General features: G+C 43.3%; 1 protein-coding gene across 5 annotated transcripts in view; it reads left to right on the plus strand.

The window, feature by feature from the left end:
• LOC134537539 (spectrin beta chain) overlaps positions 1-24,083 on the plus strand; it is a 276,676-nt gene that overhangs the window by 188,985 nt on the left and 63,608 nt on the right. For 4 of the 5 annotated variants that reach the window (XM_063378092.1, XM_063378088.1, XM_063378090.1 and 1 more), the window contains 12 exons: positions 2,046-2,283; positions 4,387-4,526; positions 5,696-5,966; positions 6,845-7,108; positions 8,386-8,516; positions 9,079-9,364; positions 10,917-11,135; positions 11,920-12,216; positions 15,044-15,189; positions 16,883-16,936; positions 19,885-20,116; positions 23,409-23,582. In XM_063378092.1, coding sequence (XP_063234162.1) covers positions 2,046-2,283; positions 4,387-4,526; positions 5,696-5,966; positions 6,845-7,108; positions 8,386-8,516; positions 9,079-9,364; positions 10,917-11,135; positions 11,920-12,216; positions 15,044-15,189; positions 16,883-16,936; positions 19,885-20,116; positions 23,409-23,582 — 2,452 coding nt within the window. The remainder of the gene's footprint in view (positions 1-2,045; positions 2,284-4,386; positions 4,527-5,695; positions 5,967-6,844; positions 7,109-8,385; positions 8,517-9,078; positions 9,365-10,916; positions 11,136-11,919; positions 12,217-15,043; positions 15,190-16,882; positions 16,937-19,884; positions 20,117-23,408; positions 23,583-24,083) is intronic. The other variant, XM_063378089.1, reaches the window with a different exon arrangement.

Below are 24,083 nucleotides of genomic sequence, written 5' to 3' on the forward strand. Positions count from 1 at the left end.
AAAATCTTTAAAAAATCTTTATTTTGTATTGAAGCATGTGTTCTATTTGCATGCAAATCAGTGTGTATGAATAATACCTTCTGTTCACATGTGAAGAAGTCTGCTATAAATTTTTTTGCTCCACCCATGACAATCTGCAGTTACTAAGTGTTGAGAAAATAAAACTTACAGCATAACCACTTGGAGGAACACATATTCGTAGTATTAAAAAAAGTATCTGTGCTGTGTCAAGTTTTGCATGCATAACAAGGAGCAACTACTGAATTGATGGCATTTTGATGTGATTCCTGTAAGCACACTGTGGTATAGAAAGTGCGGTGATATAGGTAAATGGGAAGTACGTTGAGAAAACTTAACAGTTATTGATAGTCTTTGAGAAAGTCTGGTCTCGTGACATGCTGTTGAGGGAACCTGGGTTGTAGGCTTCTATGAATACAGTCTCCCCCCTCCCCCCTTCTCTTAATTCAAATCAAATTTCAAATTGAATTCGCGACATTTGAAAATATTTAAAATCAAATTTTAACATACAGTGAAATTTGTTTTCGCAATTCACAGGAGTTCAAGAAAAATTGATCCAAATTACAGTAAAATAAAAAATTAATAATAATTAATATAAATGGAACCATTACCAAGAAGTGTAAATTAAATTAAATTAAAAAACTGCCAATTCATTTTCTTGAATGAGTACCTAACTTTTAATTTTTGAAAGTTTTTTTTTTTTTTTTTAGCTGATTTAGTTACACACACAAAATGTAGTGTTAGTGATAATTTTAAATCGCAATAACCAATTACTTATTAAATATTAAAAAAAAAAATTGTGGATAATGTTGCAGTCTGAATCCGGCAATAAATAATCATCCTCGCCTCGTACATGATATGATTTAATTTTTTTTTTTTTCAAATGGTGTAGGCCTATCCATTGGCAGCAAATAAATTGCTGAAATTCTCGATGGGAAATTTCGAATTAAATATAAAATTACTCATGAATATCAAGTATCAAATTATTCACGAAATTCGAATACTTGTCGAATAGTCGCAGTCGCCCTTGAAAACGGCTGCACGAGACACGCCGAAACGTTCAGGCAAATCGTCACTGAAACAGACGGACGTAGCCTGAAATCAGGGGTGGAAGAAGTAGTTGGCACTGGGGACCACAGAGGAGTCAGGCGAATCGTCACTGAAGCAAACAGACGTGGCCTGAAACCAGGGGTCGAGGAGTAGTTGGCACCGGGGACCACAGACGAGTGAGGCGAATCGTCACTGAAGCAGACGGACGTGGGTGGGAGGAGTAGTTGTCACCGGGGACCACAGAGGAGTGAGGCGAATCGTCACTGAAGCAGACGGACGTGGGTGGGAGGAGCAGTCGGCACTGGGGACCACAGAGGAGTGATGCGAATCGTCACTGAAGCAGACGGACGTGGGTGGGAGGAGTAGTTGGCACCGGGGACCACAGAGGAGTGAACCGAATCGTCACTGAAGCAGACGGACGTGGGTGGGAGGAGTAGTTGGCACCGGGGACCACAGAGGAGTGAGGCGAATCGTCACTGAAGCAGACGTACGTGGGTGGGAGGAGCAGTCGGCACCGGGGACCACAGAGGAGTGAGGCGAATCGTCACTGAAGCAGACGGACGTGGGTGGGAGGAGTAGTTGGCACCGGGGACCACAGAGGAGTGAGGCGAATCGTCACTGAAGCAGACGGACGTGGGTGGGAGGAGCAGTCGGCACCGGGGACCACAGAGGAGTGAGGCGAATCGTCACTGAAGCAGACGGACGTGGGTGGGAGGAGTAGTTGGCACCGGGGACCACAGAGGAGTGAGGCGAATCGTCACTGAAGCAGACGTACGTGGGTGGGAGGAGCAGTCGGCACCGGGGACCACAGAGGAGTGAGGCGAATCGTCACTGAAGCAGACGGACGTGGGTGGGAGGAGTAGTTGGCACCGGGGACCACAGAGGAGTGAGGCGAATCGTCACTGAAGCAGACGGACGTGGGCCAGAGGAGCAGTTGGCACCGGGGACCACAGAGGAGTGTTTCGCGCCGCCCGCAGGTTCGGCGAGCTGCTGGACCTGGGCGGCAAGCTGCTTCGCCGCGACCCGGGGCTGGCGGGCGTGCGCGAGCGCCTGGAGCGGCTGGGCGCGGAGCAGCAGGCCGTGGCGCGCGGCTGGGGCGAGAAGGGCGCCTGGCTGCAGCAGTGCCTCGACCTGCAGCTGCTGAACCGCGAGGCCGACCAGATCGACACCTCCACCTCCAGCCAGGAGGTCTTCCTGGCCGGCACCGACCTGGGGGTGAGCTATCCGTCCCGTCCCTTGGCCCTGTGGCTCCGCCTCGTGTGATTCCTCTCTCCGTGCTTTCATCGGTCACCACTTGTATGGCTGCCTCGTGATTCCTCTCTCTATAGGTACTGTGTGTACTTTCATCAGTCACCACTTGTATGGCTGCCTCGTGATTCCTCTCTCTGTACTTTCATCGGTCACCACTTGTATGGCTGCCTCGTGATTCCTCTCTCCGTGCTTCCATCGGTCACCACTTGTGTGGCTGCCTGGTGATTCCTCTCTCTATAGGTACTGTGTGTACTTTCATCAGTCACCACTTGTATGGCTGCCTCGTGATTCCTCTCTCTGTACTTTCATCGGTCACCACTTGTATGGCTGCCTCGTGATTCCTCTCTCCGTGCTTTCATCGGTCACCACTTGTATGGCTGCCTCGTGATTCCTCTCTCTATAGGTACTGTGTGTACTTTCATCAGTCACTACTTGTATGGCTGCCTCGTGATTCCTCTCTCTGTACTTTCATCGGTCACCACTTGTATGGCTGCCTCGTGATTCCTCTCTCCGTGCTTCCATCGGTCACCACTTGTGTGGCTGCCTCGTGATTCCTCTCTCCCTGTGCTTCCATCGGTCACCACTTGTATGGCTGCCTCGTGATTCCTCTCTCTGTGCTTCCATCGGTCACCACTTGTATGGCTGCCTCGTGATTCCTCTCTCCGTGCTTCCATCGATCACCACTTGTGTGGCTGCCTCGTTTTTCCTCTCTCCCTGTGCTTCCATCGGTCACCACTTGTGTGGCTGCCTCGTGATTCCTCTCTCTGTGCTTTCATCGGTTACCACTTGTATAGCTGCCTCGTGATTCCTCTCTCTCTGTGCTTTCATCGGTTACCACTTGTATGGCTGCCTCGTGATTCCTCTCTCCCTGTGCTTCCGTCGGTCACCACTTGTGTGGCTGCCTCGTGATTCCTCTCTCTCTGTGCTTCCATCGGTCACCACTTGTATGGCTGCCTCGTGATTCCTCTCTCTGTGCTTTCATCGGTCACCACTTGTATGGCTGCCTCGTGATTCCTCTCTCTCCCTGTGCTTTCATCGGTCACCACTTGTATGGCTGCCTCGTGATTCCTCTCTTTGTGCTTTCATCAGTCACCACTTGTATCGCTGCCTTGTGATTCCTCTCTCTCTGTGCTTCCATCGGTCACCACTTGTATGGCTGCCTCGTGATTCCTCTCTCTCTGTGCTTCCATCGGTCACCACTTGTATGGCTGCCTCGTGATTCCTCTCTCTCCCTGTGCTTTCATCGGTCACCACTTGTATGGCTGCCTCGTGATTCCTCTCTTTGTGTTTTCATCAGTCACCACTTGTATCGCTGCCTTGTGCTTGTGATTCCTCTCTCTCTGTGCTTCCATCAGTCACCACTTGTATGGCTGCCTCGTGATTCCTCTCTCTCTGTGCATCCATCAGTCACCACTTGTATGGCTGCCTCGTGATTCCTCTCTCTGCAGGTACCGCGTGCAGGGGCGCAGCCAGGGGGGGGTTTAGGGTTTCAAACACCCCCCCCCCCTCCCTAGCAAAAAATCTTTTAATTAATTTCTTATTCATCATTCAAAACAAATTTCATATTAAAATTAATAAAAAATTTTACCATCACAATATTTAAATTTAAGTACCGAAAACTGCTGAAATAGCACTATTTTACACCTTACAATCCGAATTTTCCCCAGGGTTTGGACCCCCGGACCCCCCCGCTTTGATACTAGGTGGGGGGGGGGGGTCCATGCTTCTTAACACCCCCCAATACACAAATCCTGGCTACGCCACTGACCGTGTGTACTTTCATCAGTTACCACTTGTACATCTTGTTTTCTTCCAACCACACCATCACACGGTCCTATATACTCTTCCGTCGGGGAAGGCGACACTTCTCGATACATACAACATAACATAACCTAAAGAAATATAAGTCTGATTAAACATTTCACGCCTATCTCAAAGTAAGTTTTTTTTTTTTGGCACGATACACGTGTCTCGTCACTTCTGCTCTGATATATCAAGGTTATTTATGGATGGAATCTATTTTTATGTATTTCAGCTTGTCCCAATATATATTTTGTTCTTTGGTAGGGATCTCTCGATGATGTGGAAGCTCTTCTCAAACGGCACGAAGACTTCGAGAACACTCTGAGCGTGCAGGATGAGAGGCTGAAAGCGTTCAGCGAAATGGCTGACAAGCTTATCGCAGCAGGCCATTATGACAGCAAGTAGTAAGTTTGCAAGTTTTTCTGTTACCTAATAGTATGTACTCTTCATTCTGCATTACGCTGCTGAGGCTTTGTTTCACACATTAATCTGATTATTTCTTTTTATTGTCATTACTGTTAATTTATGGGTTTTTACCTGTTAATGTATTCAAAATTAAAGGTGCGGCCAATTCGCAGGGCCGATCCTTCTGTGGCCTGAATGGATATGAAACAATGATGCCTATTGTGTCTGATAATAAGTACAATGAATTCAGAAAATTTAAGAAACAATTTATACATAGTAATAATTTTTTTGGTAATGTAAGAACATTTTAAGAAAAACTTTGCTCAATTTATTTAAGTATGAGTATAATAACTAGGGACCCAGAAAAATGGCACAAAGCAAAATTAGTGAACTAACACTAAATTATAATTTATTTCACTAAATTAATTTAATTTAATTTTGTCATGTTAATAACTGTTACTGTCAAAAACAATTGTGTAAAACAATTATATATAAAATAATTTAAATTGTAAGTTAGTTGATTTGTAGTGTATTTAGACACTTTAGTAAAAATGTATCAACATTTACTATTTAGTAGTGTTCTGGCCTGTTATACATGTGCTGTATCTGTGTAACTAATGTAAACAATAATCGTACATAATTTTAATTCTGTGTAGACGGTTTTTATGTTTTTGAGTACACTGCTGGGTCCCATGATGTTAGGTTTCAATTGGTGTATCTCGTGAGCAGGGGTGTAGGAACCGGGGGGGTCAGGGGGGACCTGTCCCCCTGAACTTTTTGGGTGGAGGGGGACTTTCTAGACCATTATATTTTTATTTTATAATACTATTCTGGCCAACTTTATTTGTAATTTCTTCACTCTCAATTTTTATCTTAAAGAAACAATAATAATTTTAACATCGATGTATCCAATGGTTAGATACAAAAACTGCTTAAAAAGGCGCTATTGCACTTTTAAAATCAAAATTTTCCGGTGGAGAACCCCCGGATCCCCCCCCCCCCCTCAACTTTATTAACACAGCTATGCCAATGCTCATGAGAGGATGAAGTTACACTGGAACGGTAGGATCGTACGCTTCCACATGAATGTGGGCCAATGACCTGTCGTGTTTGTTGCGGTCGGTCGCTTGCTCCCGGACCCCGACGGTCTCGCTCCGTCTTTCCGCAGCGTCAGCGACCGGCGCGACCAGGTGCTGGCGAGGCGGCAGGCGGTGAAGGACGCCGCGCTCAGGCGGAAGGCGGCGCTCGAGGCGGCGCGCGACTTCCAGGACTTCTCGGCCGACGTGGACGACCTGCGCGGCTGGCTGGACGACAAGCTGAAGATGGCCGCCGACGAGTCGTACCGCGACCTGTCCAACCTGGAGCGCAAGCTGCAGAAACACGAGGCGTTCGAGCGCGAGCTGCGTGCCAACGAGGGGCAGCTCCGCCTAGTCAACAGGGTGCGTCCCCTCTTCTGTTCGTTTGGTTCTGTGTGCTGACGTAGGTACAGTATTTGAAAGTCAAGGATATCTTAGCAGGAATCTTGAAAGTGATAATTAGAGACCCGGGAAATTCGCGGGTTCATTTCGTGTTATGCTAAAATTCAAATAATTATACCTTAGTGCTGCTTCTGTCATTGGTTCACTGTTAATCTGGAGGACTGAGGGCCAATTAGAGGTCTTTACTCATAGAAGTGTCAAATCACAGGCCACCCAGTCGAGACGACACACAAGTCAGCAGCCAATGAACGGGTGGCATTTTTCCCGGGTGTGTGGAGGATATTGGAGTCCGTCCTGGAGGTCGTTGAACCCGCAAATTTTTTTCCCGTCTCTGATAATCCGGCGTGACGTGCTTGCGCTGCTGCACCGAGAAGTTTTTTTGCGGAGAAGCATCGTCTTTGAATATATATACTGTATAGAAGTCGCCAGCCCAGGTTAAAATTTCTAATACGGTTTTGAGGTAGTTGGTTAATTCACCGCCGCAATCGCCACCATCTCTAGGGCATCGACTTGTGGTGGTCCCTAGCGGACAAGTGTCGTACTCTTCAAACACCCCTTCCCCCTCCCGTTGAACGAACTTGAGCTGCAGTGAATGATAGGTGGGGGGGTGCGGGGTTTGACAGCGGGCGACAGAGCCGCGCTCTAACGTGCAAATGACAACCTAAGACGATACAGGACGTTACGGCAGCGCACTGCAGCGGTGGAAGTTCCCAAGCTGCTCATCATACGCTCCTGAAAAAGTATAGTAAATCCTATCCACTCGCGACTTCTATACAGTATGTATATTCAAAGGCGTCGTCGTGGGCAACGCGGCCGAGTGACGGGACATCCTGTCGCAGACGGGACAGGGCCTGCTGTCGGAGAACAACTACCGGCGGGCGGACGTGTCCCGCGCGCTGCAAGAGCTGAACGGCACCTGGGAGGAGCTGGTGGCGCGGTCCCAGGACAAGGGCCGCCGGCTGCGCCAGGCGGCCGCGCAGCACGCCTTCAACCGCACCGTGGAGGACACCCGCTTCAAGCTGGAGGAGATCCAGGCCAGCCTGCGGTCCCGGGAGGTGGGCTCCGACCTGCGGCACTGCAAGGACCTGCTCAACAAGCACCAGGTATTCCCGCTTCCAGCTCGAGGGTCTCTTACCCTTGTCGCTACACAGTACATAGCTGTCTGTCTGTCCCTATGCATGCTTAGATCTTTAAAACTACGCAACGGACTTTATTGTGGTTTATTTTAACAGATAGAGTGATTCAAGAGGAAGGTTTTATATGTATAATACATGCATAATATAGTAGAGAAACAATTATATTTTTAGAGGTTTCTAATGTGATGTCGTAAATACACACATTTTTTTTGTGCTTACATTGCAAACGCTGGCTGAACCCTACGAGATAGATCAAAATACGGATTTATGATTTCATTCTACGGCACATAAATCCATAGTTTTATACACTAGTTATGCTGTAATAAGCTGAGACATGGAACGTAAAGGCTTCACTTGTATCTATGGAACTCAACTGAAGATATTTGGTGGGACCCTTGTTTGAGGGTATATTAGAATTTTATGCCCAATTAATAGATGTGACATATATGCAATTTTGACCCTTGTGCTGGTAAATATGGTGCTGTTGTTGGTATTATTATTATTATTATTATTATTATTATTATTATTATTATTATTATTATTGTTGTTGTTGTTGTTGTTGTTGTTGTTGCAGTGATCATCATCATTATTATAATTATTATTAAATTTACTACTACTACTACTACTATTATTATTATTATTATTATTATTATTATTTATTATATGTACAAAACATTTCTGTTTATTTCAATAATCATAACCTAAAAATGTTTCGTAGTATAAATACTTGTACTATAGCATAATTTTGGCTGAGATACATAAACTAATATTTAATAAGAATGTAAAATGTCATAGTAATTAAAATTAATTAACAAGCATTTAAGTGTTGAAAAATTGTACATTTTCAGTAATGTAAAGATTGGTTAGTAAGAGATGCAAGATTTTTTTTCTAATTTATTGAATTGTCTACATTAAAATTTTTGTGATTAGAGTTAATTTTTATTAAAATACTGATTAATTTTATGATTATAGTTGCATTTCAGTGTTGTGTGGCATATTTGTTTTTATTTGTGTGTTACACCGCATGTAAACACAATTTTTGTTGTAAATTATGTGAAATTTACATTTTCTTAGAATAACCTTCTTCATAGTGTAACTTACATAGTTACAGAACTTGAAATTATGATTCAAGTTTCATACTTTTTTCCCCTTCATTATAAGTGTTATATTTCTAAAAATAAGTTAAATGTTCATATTTGGAAATAATTTCAGTGAACAGTACCTACTTTGGATTTTTGTTGAAGGCTCTGGAAAACGAAATGGCTCAGTTGGAGAACCGTATCGGGGATGTGGTGAATCTTGGAGAGGAGATGGCACATGAAGGCCATTTCGACGCTGACAACATTCTGAAGGCTAACACCAGCACCAAAGAGAAGTAGGTGTTTATTTAATTTTTTTTTATTTGATGTATAATTCATGTAAGCAAGTAGCATTTAACCAAAAATTAATCAAAAATCATAGAAAGAAATCTTTTAATGTTTGAAATTCAATGTATGCCGTATTTCCAGACAAATAATCGTACTAAAGTGCATGGATCGCAAAAATTAATTTAATGTGTTTTATTGTGCACCCTCTTATTGAATCTTTTTTAAACTCAAATTCTGTTTTTTTTTTTTTATTGTTCCGAGTGGTACCTGTTTTTAGACCAATTTGTTAACAAATTATTTTATCATAAAAATGCAGCATGTAAATAAATTTTACCCCGAAAATCCTCTGTTTTAACAAAATGATACTGGACTTAAAAATGAAACCATAATTGTTGCTTCTAGTTATAGCTCATTTGACTTTGAGACCGAGCGACAAATGGAAGAAATTGGAATAAATGTACAGGCAGATCCCTTGCCTGATGATGACGGCAAGACAGTGGAATGAGAGACTCGGGTGACCCCGAGTACTGGGCCGCTTGTGTGTTTCACATCGCGATGGTGTGGGGGCAGGTTCCTGGCCCTCCGGGAGCCGGCCCGTAGCCGCCGGGACGCCCTGGAGGAGTCCCTGCGCTTCCACAAGTTCCGGTTCGAGCTGGACGCGGAGCTGCAGTGGATCCAGGAGCACGCCCCGCTGGCCGCCTCCGACAAGCTGGGGCAGAACCTGCACCAGGCGCAGTCCCTCTACAAGAAGCACCGCAAGCTGCAGGAGGAGCTGGCCGGCCACCAGCCCATGATCGACCGCACGCTGGCGTCGGGCGCCGCGCTCACGCAGCAAGCCCACCCCGAGGCCCAGCAGGTCCGCGCTCCTTTCCCGAAACACACCCTGGTACCCTCTCCCGTGCATGCCCTAGTACCCTCTCCCCTGCACACCCTAGTACCCTCTCCCGCGCACACTCTAGTACCCTCTCCCGCGCACACCCTAGTACCCTCTCCCGTGCACACCCTCGTACCCTCTCCCGCGCACACCCTAGTACCCTCTCCCGCGCACACCTTAGTACCCTCTCCCGCGCACACCCTATACCATCTCCCGCGCACACCCTAGTACCCTCTCCTGCGCACACCCTAGTACCCTCTCCCATGCACACCCTAGTACCCTCTCCCGCGCACACCCTAGTACCCTCTCCCGCGCACACCCTAGTACCCTCTCTGCGCACACCCTAGTACCCTCTCCCGTGCACACCCTAGTACCCTCTCCCGTGCACACCCTAGTACCCTCTCCCGTGCACACCCTAGTACCCTCTCTGCGCACACCCTACTACCCTCTCCCGTGCACACCCTAGTACCCTCTCCCGTGCACACCATAGTACCCTCTCCCGTGCACACCCTAGTACCCCTCTTCATGAGGTGTGGGTGTGCACGTCACAACTGCAATGAATAAATAATGCCTACTTATTCAGGAATATCGTACATTTTTCAAATCAAATTTAGCTCTGAACTTAACTTTTTTTTTTTAATTTAAATCACAGGATACCAAAATCTAAATGCAGAATACAGTAAAGCCTGATTGCTTGAGGTATAGGTACTTATTACGGAATATGGCTGACAGACGTTAGTAATCTTAACGTGAAATATTATTGATTGCAATTTTATGACAATTTTAATTGAAGTATAAAAAAATCCATTTACATGAACAGTTGGGATTGGCAAAAAAAAATTGTGAAACCAGTTTAAAATGTCAAATACTTAATATTTTCACGTGTAAACGAACCCGTCCGGGTTTCCACAAAATAACCAAAGATATGAAGATGAAAGGTGTTTATGCCATCCGTGAGTGAGTGCGACCCCTGAACGGAGGTGCGTGTGTGAGGTGTTTATGCCATCCGTGGGTGAGTGCGACCCCTGAACGGAGGTGCGTGTGTGAGGTGTTTATGCCATCCGTGGGTGAGTGCGACCCCTGAACGGAGGTGCGTGTGTGAGGTGTTTATGCCGTCCGTGGGTGAGTGCGACCCCTGAACGGAGATGCGTGTGTGAGGTGTTTATGCCGTCCGTGGGTGAGTGCGACCCCTGAACGGAGGTGCGTGTGTGAGGTGTTTATGCCATCCGTGGGTGAGTGCGACCCCTGAACGGAGGTGCGTGTGTGAGGTGTTTATGCCATCCGTGGGTGAGTGCGACCCCTGAACGGAGGTGCGTGTGTGAGGTGTTTATGCCGTCCGTGGGTGAGTGCGACCCCTGAACGGAGATGCGTGTGTGAGGTGTTTATGCCGTCCGTGGGTGAGTGCGACCCCTGAACGGAGGTGCGTGTGTGAGGTGTTTATGCCATCCGTGGGTTAGTGTGACCCCTGAACGGAGGTGCGTGTGTGAGGTGTTCATGCCGTCCGTGGGTGAGTACGATCCCTGAATGCCTGCAGATCGAGTCGCTGTGCGAGGCGCTGCAGGAGGCCTGGCGCGACCTGCACGGCAAGGCGGCGGAGCGCCACCGCAAGCTGGAGCTGTCCTTGAAGGCGCAGCAGTTCTTCTTCGAGGCGGGCGAGGTGGAGGGCTGGCTCAACGAGAAGAACGACGTGCTGAGCTCCAGCGACTACGGCCGGGACCGCGACGCCGCCACCAAGCTGCTCACCAAGCACAAGGTGCGTCGCTCGGCGCCTCGTCGGACCGTGTGTATGGGGGTGTGCAAATATTCGCAAACACGAATAGTTGCGAGTGGTAACTGACGAACCGAAAATAAAAAACAACAGATACAAATTATGAAATATTATTATATATGGCATGAAAATTAGTGTCCTCGATAGCTCTTAAAAATACTAAGTGAACTTTTTTTTTGTGGTTTCATTCACAGAAAATATCTTGTATAAACTAAATATATGAAAACCCGCCATTGTTCAGTGTGGTAACATATTATATATATATATATATATTACAACTATTCGACTTCGAAACTATTCACATTCTATTCAAAAAATTTTACTATTCAAATCGAAAATATTCGACCATCGAAATCCACTATCCGCACATCCCTAACCGTGTACGTACGTACTTGTTTCAGGATACAGTAAACATAATACGTATATTTATCTTGGGGACGTAGAAGTGGGGAAATACGTAATTAAAATCCGCCGACACATGTCCAGAAAATTACCCCACCACAAGGCAATGTTCTCAGATTGCCTTGCGTTGGGAACGAAAACGAGTGAGACGACCACTAAGCTTGCCGAGGTCCCTTGACGGGGTTCTGGTCGGCCCACGTGTCGTCAGGAGTGAGCCGCGAGCTTATAAAGTTTATAGTTTCAGTTTATAAAGACGCGTTTATTCGACAAACCAAATATGTGGAACCAGTAAATGTAGGCACTGTAGGTGTGCGGAAGTAACAAGTAGCTACATGTTAAGATATATTAAAAGAGCGCGTGCCCGCAGGCCCTGGAGCTGGAGCTGGACACGTACAGCGGCATCGTGAGCGAGATGGGGCGCGCGGCCGCCGCGATGGTGAGCGCGCGCCACCCCGACGCCAAGGTCATCTCCGCCCGCCAGCAGCTGATCTCCCAGCAGATGCGCACGCTCCAGCGGCTGGCCGCTTCCCGCCAGCAGCGCCTCGTGGAGTCCATGTACCGGCACGAGTACTTCCTGGAGAGCGCGGAGCTGGAGCAGTGGATCCGCGAGCAGGTGCAGGCCGCCGCCTCTGAGGACTACGGCCAGGACTACGAGCACCTGCTGGTAATACGCCCGCCGTTCCGGCCGTCTGGAACAGGGGCGCAACAACTAAATTTCCACAAAGAGGGGGGCGATATACCTTTTTATAAAGAATCATCGATCCCCCTATTGAAGCAGGGGTCCCGGGAAAATTTGTATTTCAAGGTGGAAAATGGTGCTATTTAAGCAGTTTTATCATCTAAAAATTGATTACACAGCACTTTCTTTGCCCCCGTTTGCCCCCACTTCAAAGTTTCTGAGGGGGGGGGGGAAATACTCCCCCCCCCCCCCCCCCCCCCTTGTTGTTGCGCTCCTGGCCTGAACACACCCTTCACTGTTGCACGAACAGATGTGTATGGTTGCAACATTCGTAAGCAGCTACAGCTCGATTGAAAACGATGTCGCGGCAGTAGCCGACGTCCACCCACCACCGTGTTGATTATTGGACTGTCCTCTCAATGTGCGCAGGTGCACCAACCTACTTCCCGGCCCGCTCCAGGGTGACCAACCACAATGCCCTGCAGGGCGGGAAGTTTAAAAATGTTCAAAGTCTATACGCTACACTGAACATGCTCAAACTGTATACGCGACAAGTCGGAACACTTTACAATAGTCACGGATAACTATTCAGGGTGTTAAAGGGGTCTGCCTAGTCGTTGGTGTACCCGTGTTGGTGAAGCGGAATGATGCGACGCTCGATGGTGTATCTAGAGGCTGTGTCTCCTCTAAGCACAATGTTGTGGACTGGCAGGCAATCTTCTCATCATGCGTGAGATAGGAGCGGTAGTCAAAACATGATATGGCGGAGACATAAAACTAAAATTTCAATGCAAAGCTTTCAGAAATTTGTACAAGATGTTTCATGCGTAAAATTCCTTCTAAAAACACAGTTTAAAAAGGAAATATGGAAACAGATTTACTCATCCTCCTTCAGCATATTCTTAAGTGCTTTTTGAAAACAGACACCGCTCGGCTAACTTGAGCATTTTTCAAATCGTGTGGTTTCTCCTGAAGTTCTAAAAACTGTATGTGTAGGCATTGGGAAAAATAGGGGGAAACCTTTAATAGTCATAGAATTTTAAATTTCTGGGGGAAAACTGGATATATATTAGGGATGGGAATATAAATTTGTCAGATCAATAATTATACTGTATCACTTACTTATTAACTGTACCTTGCATATCTTATTTGGGCTAAGTCTTTGTTTGGTGCAATGTTGAAGTGTCAATTATTTCAAGTAGAACTGTAATTTTTAACTTGTGAGGCTATATTCCTTCTGTGATGGTGCCTTGGAGTGTGATGAAATAAAAATTACTCTGTATGTGTTTCCATGCTTTTTGTTGCTGTGTGAAGATTTTATCATGACATTGAAGAAGCTGTAAATGCATTTTGACTAGAGCAGGGTTTGGAAAATACAAAGATATCTAATTGGTTGCTTTTCATATTGATATTACTAGAGATGTTGATTTATAGCATTTAAAATAATAACATTTAGCATTTTGAATTTGAAATTTAGCATTTTGTAGCATTTTTAAAAACAAGATTTAGCCAATTCTCTCATTTTACATTACTGAAGAAAAGTATATTTTTAAAGAGCATTAAATAATACACATATTAATTATTAACAACCACAGAAATAAAGATCTAGCACAACTACAAAGATAGCCTATCTTGGCAGGTTTCCAAACAACTTTTAAGCACTTATGAGTACAATAAATTGATTACTTAAATTTATAATAAATATTATTTAGCCGTGTTCATGGCCATAGTTGATGTAGAGTGCACAAATAATGTTATTGAAACTCGTTTTTTTTCTTCTTCTTTTTCTTTTCTTCGTTTTTTCAATTTTCGCCTTCTTTTGGTTTTCGATCATGCCAGAAACCGTTGCTTGCCGTTTTACTGACTTTTTTCCTTCATCCGATTTCTCGGAGAATCTTTTTTTTTTTGCAGCCTGATCTCCCTCAGATTTAATGTGCTTTTCAAGTACATCCTTTTTTTTCCACTCCAAACGGCGATTACATAAATTGCACATTAATATATTCGTATCACTTTCGTAGAACTGTTCACTTTTGTATTCATTTAGGCGATCGCGAATGGAAATTACGTTTCGTCCCATTTTTACCCCGAGAAATAACAGTATACAACACATTCACGAGTATGCACGTATTTGTAAACACGCCACCTTCCACAGACTACACAAGAACGCGGCTTTCACGTGAAACACAGCCAGAAAATGTTAGCGCGGCAAAGCAGAGATGTTGCAATATGGTGGCCTAAAAACTTGTACTCTGCAAGATGACGGACACTCTTCCAGCTAGTTGTTCTTTGCTTTGTTTGCAATCGCGAGGCACGGATGGCCATTCTTCATTCAATATTTACGAACAATAGTGTTGTGAATGACGTGACACTAAGATACTTGTGCTGAATACGCCATAAAATGATGGTTTCTTTTGATACTGAACTGAAACGAAATACAATCGGTAAATAAATTGTGTAGAGTGAAGACGAATCTACGTTTTTTACCTTGATTTCGCATTTATCTCGGAATAGTCTACATTTCGCATTTTATAGCGGAATAAATATAATTTAGCATATTTTCGCATCTATTTCGCGAAAACGAAAAATCATCATCCCTGGATATTACCTATCTGTGCCTTTGAAGTAACCATTACAGGGATTACACTGACATTTATAATCTAATTTTTCCTTCTGGTACTTAGAAATGCTATCTTCACACTTTCTTTAATTTGTTCCTTGGCTGGGCATAGGAATGAACATTTGGGAAAGAATTTTAAATTCATTTATATTACCTTATTAGTTATTATTTAACATAATGATATTTATCTTGCAGATCTTGCAGAATAAGTTTGACGATTTCAAGCATCGCATCGAGGCAGGAGCTGAGCGGTTCAACCAATGTGAGGAGTTGGCTAAGAAGTTGATAGCCAATGAGAGTCCTTACACTTCGGAGATTGAAAAAAGACAGGAACAACTTAGGTAGGTCACGTAATGTTCTTTTGTCATTCCATTTTTTTACTCTTCCATTGTCTATTATTACAGCAGTAGATACTGTGATTGACAAATCGGAGTACACGTTTTTTTTAAATAGTGTTTTTGTATGCATTATCTTAATATTTTTCTGTTGGCACTTTTCAGTTTTTCCTGACTTGCCAAATTGGGTATTTAAAGAGAAAATTTTTTTTGGAGCAGATAAAATGTTAATAGTTAAAGACCATGTAGCCATGCTTAACCTAAATGAATAAACTTAGCCTTATGAGAGTTTTTGGTAATGTGTAATTTTTCAATGTATGTAAGGTATGTGGACACTAGACTCCCTTTACCTTTCATAGTCAGCATTTCAATGTAAAATGGTGATTGATTCACGATCACTGTTTTTTGTACTTCATCTTGAATGATTATAACTTAAGTAAATAACCAAATTTTTTTTTTTTATATAAATTTTTGTTCTTATTCTATGTTTACAAGTCAGTAAAAAGAAGGTGAACTTTAGAATCGAGCAAAATGTGTTTTAAAAGCAAATATTTTGGTGGTGGAACTAACAGTTTTGGCCAGTGTACTGTATTATTTGGTAGTGTTGTTTATTATTGTTTACAGCATTTAAGTGTTTGCAGAAATGATAATTAATAAAACCTTGTAGAAAATAGCAATAACATTAGTTTTTAACGTTTCTAGTATTCATATTTTGAATCATCTAATTTGAAAATTGAATGTTTTTATATTTAATGATGGTAAGAATATGGTTCATATGCAGCTTTTTCATGGAAGAAATATATTAATACAAAGAATTGTGGTAACTTTTTTGTCTCTTTTCATATTTGAATCCAGTATTTTTATTTCATTTCTAAAATAGTTGAAAAATTTAAAGATTTAATTTTTTGGCCACCACCTTACTAAAAAATTTAATTTTCAAATAAAAAAAATCTTAATAATGCTAGGGTTTTGACAGAATTAGTTTTATAGTGGGTGAATTCATGGCTGTATTTTGCAGGGTGAAAATTTTAATAGCATTCATTCAACTCTTATTTGTCATTGTGAAATTTTTAAAGTTTTCTGTTAAATTATTTTTTAAAATTACATTTTGTAATTTCTACCCTGATAACAGTGGAATGTGTTTCATGCATATTTATGCGAATATACCATTAAATTAATACTCACAAGTAAATTTTAGTAGTGGGGTAAAATTTATATTATTTTAGTAACTTCCTTTATTCACATTGTATTTTAATGGTTATGATTTATTTTGTTGATTACACACTCTTGGTGAAGGAACTGATAACTAGCACTAACTTTCGCAGACACAGTGTGTCTCTCTCCAGTGGCGTAGCAAGCGGGTGGCAGGGATGGCCCCACCAGGGGCCGGGGGAGGGGGGGGGGGGAGGGGGTAGCCGCGACGGTTTCACGTTACTGAACCCTCCCCCCCCACTTTCTTTTAATCCAAGAGGGGGCGCCGTTCCCAGTTCTGGCCAGGGGCGCCAGTCACCTTAGCTACTACGCCACTGTGTGTCTCACGCATGATGTAGCTAGGGCAGGGGAAGAGATGCATGTGGTGTGGTGTGGTGTGGTGTGGAAGTGGAAGTGATTGGCTCTCTGTTTTTGTCTTGCACGTTGGTTTGCTGGGTTCTTCTTGCTCTGTCTCACCCTCTTGCCCTACGTCGGCCATTTGTAACAGTCGTGCGGAGGACGACCCGGTGAAGGAGGTCGCCGCTCGGCACCAGCACATACGGTAAGGACCACCTCCTCCGCACGATCGTGTGACTGCTGCAGCCCATGGGTAGAGACCTGCAAAATTCGCGGTTTTGACGGCCTTCAGGATAGACTGCACATACCCCTGTACACTCGGGAAAATAACGCAAGTTCATTGGCTGCCGACTTGTAAGTAATTCTCAGCTGGTTTTGCCTGTGATTCGATCCTTCTTTGGTTGAGGGTTTATAACTGGTTGAGATTCATCCAGATGAACAGTAGGCCAATAGCAAAATTATTTTAAGAGGTATATGTGCTTGAATTCTAGTCTGTCACCGAATGAATCCGCGAATTTTGCAGGTCTCTACCCATGGATTATACAGTTTCTCTTCCTCCCTTAAGATTATCTCTCAGGTAATCAATTTGCAACGGAAATTTGGTGCATTATTTATAATTTTTTTTTGGAAATACTGGTCGGTGGTATATCAGTTTAAAAAAAAAAAAAATCATAAAAAGAATATATAAATTTTATGTATTAGCATAAAATAAATTCCAGATGCACTACTTCTGAACAAAATTTTTGAGATGCATTACTTACAAAATTTTCACCCATGAATAAATTTATTTTTGATTTCTGATCTGGGCAACAAAAGAAGTGTATTTCACAGAGTTTAGTGGTCATATTTGATGGGGGGGGAGGAAAAGTAGGGTATTATTTTACCTTAGTTATTGCTTGCAAAATAATCGGTAATATCATTCTTAACCCTTATTGAAACAATTTGTACAGTATCTTTACCATTGCCTTTTCACGTGTCTTGTTTTGGTGATGGTTTATTGGTAATAACTTCATTGTGAGCTAACTTTCCTTAACTAAATTTGGTATTTTCACATTAATCTCATCTGGTTATGGGTCCATTGTTATGCTTTTTTTTTTTACCTATTTTTCGAAACTAGTACACAAAAATAATTGTTAGTAAAGTTGTGACGTTGGCTAACTTGTGTCTGATGTAATTGTTACAAGTTGGAAAAAAAATATTCCTTTTATCCTTAAGTAGGAATACAGGAGGAAAGTTCAGCAGAAACAATAAGTTCTGAAGAAAGTTGCTTACGGAACTAGATGTGTGCAGTCAAATGTACACATAGCTGAAAAGCCTAACTTCGTACCAGAATCTTATCACTGTCAAAAAAAAAGTACGAAAACAAAACATTAATAAATATTAAAGATTTTGATTTTCAAATGATTGTACCTGTCTTCCATCACTAGGCTATTCTTTACAGAAATGTACATTGCCTGCCAAGTATTATGGATTTTATGTATTTGTAACTGATTTATTCCTCCAGTTGCAGGCTTACGGAGTGGTATTTATTTATTACGGAAGTAGAGAAACTTCAGAAATATTATGTGCCCATCAGTATTTTGTACGAAAAATCTCTTGTATATACATAGTTGGATGCGTGTTGGCTGCATGTATGACACAATAGTTCTAATAAAATTTTATTTAGCTTATTATGTGTGCTATAAATAATGTTTACCTGAAAAATGTTAAATAATCCAAGCATGCATTGCTTGGTTTATCAACTTTATATTAGAAGGAAGATCTTTTGAAAAGAACTTAACACACACACACACACACATATATATATAAAAATTAAATATATTTGTTAATATTTGCTTAGTTTTTACTTTCTTTGTTTCTGTGTACATTTAAAATTATTTAATAGAGGGCTTAACTCATTACTATATGTGTTAGTTATTCTGTACATTCTAGTATTTGGCGTAAACTTAATTACGTTTCTATTACGTGTCTTTTTTTGCATGCGCATATACAATTACTGATTGGTGTGCCTGGAGATTGGCACCACTGAATGTGCACACTAGTTGAATTTAGTTAGTTTCAGTTGAGTACACTTCATATAAAGCATTCATTGTGTTTTTTTGAGACATTTCTAGTATAGTTTGTGTATCTGTTATACACAAATTATCACGGAGATAACCTGGACCTGCATTTACATAGGACAGGTGTTTGAATCCTGGTCCAACCGTTCCGATTTCAGTTTCCCATTGTCTCCCAAGAGTACTCCAGGCAAAGGTCGTGGTCAATTCCTTTCTCAAGGTCCCTGTTCTGTGTAGTCTTTACTTCGCTGCCAACGAGATATTTAGTGCCCGATATCAGGCAGCTAGTGCTCTGGCAGATAAAACGTAAGGCTCCCCCCCCCCCCCCTTTTTTTTTCCTTTTCCCATTCCGCCCAAACATTATAAAATTTTACAAATTCAAGCTTAGTTGCTATCAGTTTTAAAACAGCACATTTTTCAACTTTATACTAAGGTTTTCCAAAGACATAGGAAATTTATGTATAGTATTTGACATGCATTTTTGACAATCAACTCATTAACTTAATTTTAAAAAAAACTTATTTTTCCCATTCCTCAATTTGTTTTGTCCTTTTTTTTTTTCCGCACCTCAAATAATTCTCCTACCCCCTCAATAACTGGCACTCTGGGCAAATGCCCGGTTGGCTCGTTTGTAAATCGGGGCCAGGAGATGTTAAAGCCAAATAAAAGTCGAGATGGAACTTAAACGCTACCTCGTGACAGTCGATACTAAATTGTCAGGGTGTCCACGTTTTGGAATGTTATGAGTGTTGAAATTGGTTGTGGAAAATAAGGGAACTTACTTGAAAATTACTTGAAAACTCGAGGAAATCCCCCTCGGTGATATTAATTTCAGGGGAAAAGGTAATGCTCCAACTGAAGTACATAACGCTTGAAAATTACGTTAAATTGTTTAATTAATAGCAGATTGTGTTATTACACTGTAGTAATAGCAGTGTAGGTAAAATCTTTTTCGTAAACTCACTATCAAAAATGTTTGGGGTCTCGTTATCTTCAGAGCCACGTTATTTTCGGGTAAACACGGTATTCCCCGGGGCAGATGCCGTGTCCGCAAGTGGACGCCCCTGACGGGCGGTGGTCGGGGAAACGTGCGCAGGGACTGCTGGCGGCAGCTGCTCGAGCTGATGGAGAACCGGGAGAAGCGCCTGCAGGCGGCGGGCGAGATCCACCGCTTCCACCGCGACGTGGCGGAGGCGCTCTCGCGCATCCAGGAGAAGAACGCGGCGCTGCCGGACGACCTGGGCCGCGACCTCAACTCCGTGCTGGCGCTCATCCGCAAGCACGAGGGCTTCGAGAACGACCTGGTGGCCCTCGAGGCCCAGCTGCAGGTCGGGCACCGCGACGGGATGAACTAACTCACCAAACCCACCAAAATGTCGATTTTTTTTTAATTTTTATTCAAGCATCACAAATTTTCTCTCCGAATATTAACTTTATCGACGTGATAACGTCTTATAAAATCAATGAATGCCGGCTGCACGCACGAAAAATTTGTCGCGTCCCGCCTGAGTCGAGCGTGGAAGAACCGGCCAACCACCGTGCGAGAAAATCTTCTATAATATCAAACAGGTTAAGGCGGGCTTTTTAACTAATTGTTCGTAATTAAATTTAAACAAATTATTAAAATTAAATTTTGAAAAACTGTAAATATTTTAAAATTAAAAAGTATGCAATTTTTCATCAATGTTTTCTTATGACGTTATCACGTAAAATATCTTCCGTAAACCGACTTTACAGACAACCCCCTTTTTTTTTAGAGATGTCAAATGTCTCGCAAGTGATCACATAAATGTTATGAATGTTTTAGATGAAGCATGTTTCAAGGGATGTTATATTTGCAACCGAGGTCACCAAAACACAAACTCACTGAGGTGCCATCTTGAGTACACTCTCTGAAACTATTTGTGCACACCACGTTATCATGTATTAATTCTCACAGCTGCCATTCTTTCATGTGTCCATATTACACAAAAAAACATTACATTCTTAAACAAATTATAAAATGTTTTGAAAATCATAATTTAATGTGATACTAAATGAGAAAGCAGTTTCTACTGAATTTTTAGAAAATAAGACAAGACTTTTGTGCTAGTTTTAAGAGCTTTTAAGATGATTCTTGTCTTTCATGACAGGTCGTATAATATGACTCTACTTATATCACTGTTGCATCAAACCAAACACCTGGCAGTACTTGCATTGCTGTTGCATGTTTCCGTAAAGGTGATCAGAAATAACAATTTTCAGAATGAATTGACTGGCTTAAGAGATATCTGTGTGTGTGTGACTTTGTGTGACTTTGTGTGATGATAACATTAGAACTGTTGATTGGATTTTCAAAAAATTTAATAAGTAGGAGTTACAGCAAATTCAATTTTTAAGATCATGTATAAGCATTGACAGTTGAGGGGTTTTTGACTATATACACATGTAGTTTTCAAAATCAAATGCATTAGTACTTTATTTCTGGCTTGGATTCCAAACATGATACTGTCCATAGAGATCATAATACTCCATGGCCTCAAAATGAACTAAAGAAAATAACAAACAATCAATTGTAACATAATTGTATCTACTAATTCTTTAAGAATGTACCTATGCATTGCATTGACTTTCAAAACATTTGCACGATTATCTGCGTTTCGTATTTTTTTTTGTTAGGTTATTGATGACATAGCAAATTTTAGTTATTAAATCAACCTATATCCTTTGTTTGTTTGGTTGTTTTATTTTTATGTATGTATATGTAAATTTTTAAGAACTACCTGAAATGTATGCATATTTTTAGTTGTCCTTGGAATTGTTGTGTAATTTAATTTGTAAATATTTGTTTGTAGGTTGGTAGTATTTTACTTCAAACTGTTTCATTGGTATGTTCTGATAGTAGTAGGTAGGTGGTAACTTCGGTCAGCACTTACGTACACTAAAAGTGGAACATCATCGCGAGGTCTCAGTTCGAGGCAAACTCAGGGCCGGTGCAAGGTAAATTGGCGCCCTAGGCGAAAAACCTTAAATGCCCCCCGCCGGACACCTGAAAAAAAAAATTGTCCTTGCCTCAAAATACATCACGTAAGCATAGTATTTTGTCAACAATGTACTGTAAGCAGGCTTGTTTTTTTTTCTTTTTCTTTTTCTTATTACAAATCATAAACAGGTCACGGTGGACTTTAAATAATTACTCGTATCATAAAAATTCCAAACTGTTAACAAAAATCCATTTTCATCTAGTTTCAATAATCGTTAAACATGTTATATGAGCTGTTATGTGTCGTGGCTGCGCCGCACCCCGGGCTACTTGGCGCCCTAGGCGGTCGCCTAGTTCGCCTGTATGGACGCGCCGGCCCTGGGCGAGCTGCTAGTTGTTCGAGTTGGTCTCGGACCGGTGAAGACCGCTGTTGGCGACGAGTGCTCGGTGTGTGTTCAAGTTAGTCTCGGACCGGTAAAGACAGCTGTTGGTGACGAGTGCTCGGTGTGTGTTCAAGTTGGTCTCGGACCGGTGAAGACCGCTGTTAGCGACGAGTGCTCGGTGTGTGTTCAAGTTAGTCTCGAACCGGTAAAGACCGTTGTTGGCGACGAGTGCTCGGTGTGTGTTCAAGTTAGTCTCGGACCGGTAAAGACCGCTGTTGGTGACGAGTGCTCGGTGTGTGTTCAAGTTGGTCTCGGACAGGTGAAGACCGCTGTTGGCGACGAGTGCTCGGTGTGTGTTCAAGTTAGTCTCGGACCGGTAAAGACCGCTGTTGGTGACGAGTGCTCGGTGTGTGTTCAAGTTGGTCTCGGACCGGTAAAGACCGCTGTTGGTGACGAGTGCTCGGTGTGTGTTCAAGTTGGTCTCGGACCGGTGAAGACCGCTGTTGGCGACGAGTGCTCGGTGTGTGTTCAAGTTGGTCTCGGACCGGTGAAGACCGCTGTTGGCGACGAGTGCTCGGTGTGTGTTCAAGTTAGTCTCGGACCGGTAAAGACCGCTGTTGGCGACGAGTGCTCGGTGTGTGTTCAAGTTAGTCTCGGACCGGTAAAGACCGCTGTTGGCGACGAGTGCTCGGTGTGTGTTCAAGTTAGTCTCGGACCGGTAAAGACCGCTGTTGGCGACGCGTGCTCGGTGTGTGTTCAAGTTGGTCTCGGACCGGTAAAGACCGCTGTTGGTGACGAGTGCTCGGTGTGTGTTCAAGTTGGTCTCGGACCGGTGAAGACCGCTGTTGGCGACGAGTGCTCGGTGTGTGTTCAAGTTAGTCTCGGACCGGTAAAGACCGCTGTTGGCGACGAGTGCTCGGTGTGTGTTCAAGTTAGTCTCGGACCGGTAAAGACCGCTGTTGGCGACGAGTGCTCGGTGTGTGTTCAAGTTCGTCTCGGACCGGTAAAGACCGCTGTTGGCGACGAGTGCTCGGTGTGTGTTCAAGTTGGTCTCGGACCGGTGAAGACCGCTGTTGGCGACGAGTGCTCGGTGTGTGTTCAAGTTGGTCTCGGACCGGTAAAGACCGCTGTTGGCGACGAGTGCTCGGTGTGTGTTCAAGTTAGTCTCGGACCGGTAAAGACCGCTGTTGGCGACGAGTGCTCGGTGTGTGTTCAAGTTAGTCTCGGACCGGTAAAGACAGCTGTTGGCGACGAGTGCTCGGTGTGTGAGCGCAGGTGCTGGTGGAGGACTCGGCGCGGCTGCAGGCGGCGTACCCGGGCCAGAACGCCAGCCAGCTGGCCCAGCAGCAGGCCATCGTGGTGAAGAGCTGGACGGACCTGCAGGAGCGGGCGGCCAACCGGCGAGAGGAGCTGCAGGCCAGCTGCGACCTCCAGCGGTTCCTCACCCAGGTGGGCCGTCCCCCCTCCGCCTCCCGCGCAGGGTGTCCACAGCTAGATCCAGTACTTTTATAAGTTTCTTTAGTGGTCTAGTGCATTTATGCTCAGATCTAGTACTTTTTTGAATATAATATAATAATATTACAGTAACTCCGATATGTTTTATTATTAAGCGTGATAATTTTTAAAAAGACTATGGAATTTATGTTTGTGTGGTGTGATATTTAAGTTTCAAGCATTGCAATGCCATTATAACTTCCTAAATTGTTAAAACCATGACAAAATTATAATTTAGTACTTTTTTTTTTTCAAATCTAGGACTTTTTTCTTGCCTAAGTTGGTACATAATATTTTTTTTTTCCTTGTGGACACCCTGCTCTCCCACGTCAGTCACCAAGGATGCTTCAGCCCCCGAGTAAAAAGGTGGTTGAAGCCCCGTACAAGCATGGAGTAGCAGAGTGTCTATACATTCTTGACAGAAATCGGTCGGAGTAGAAATTCTTTTTTAAAAAA

Source organism: Bacillus rossius, chromosome 12 (genome assembly GCF_032445375.1).
Source record: "Bacillus rossius redtenbacheri isolate Brsri chromosome 12, Brsri_v3, whole genome shotgun sequence".
Taxonomy (NCBI): domain Eukaryota; kingdom Metazoa; phylum Arthropoda; class Insecta; order Phasmatodea; family Bacillidae; genus Bacillus; species Bacillus rossius.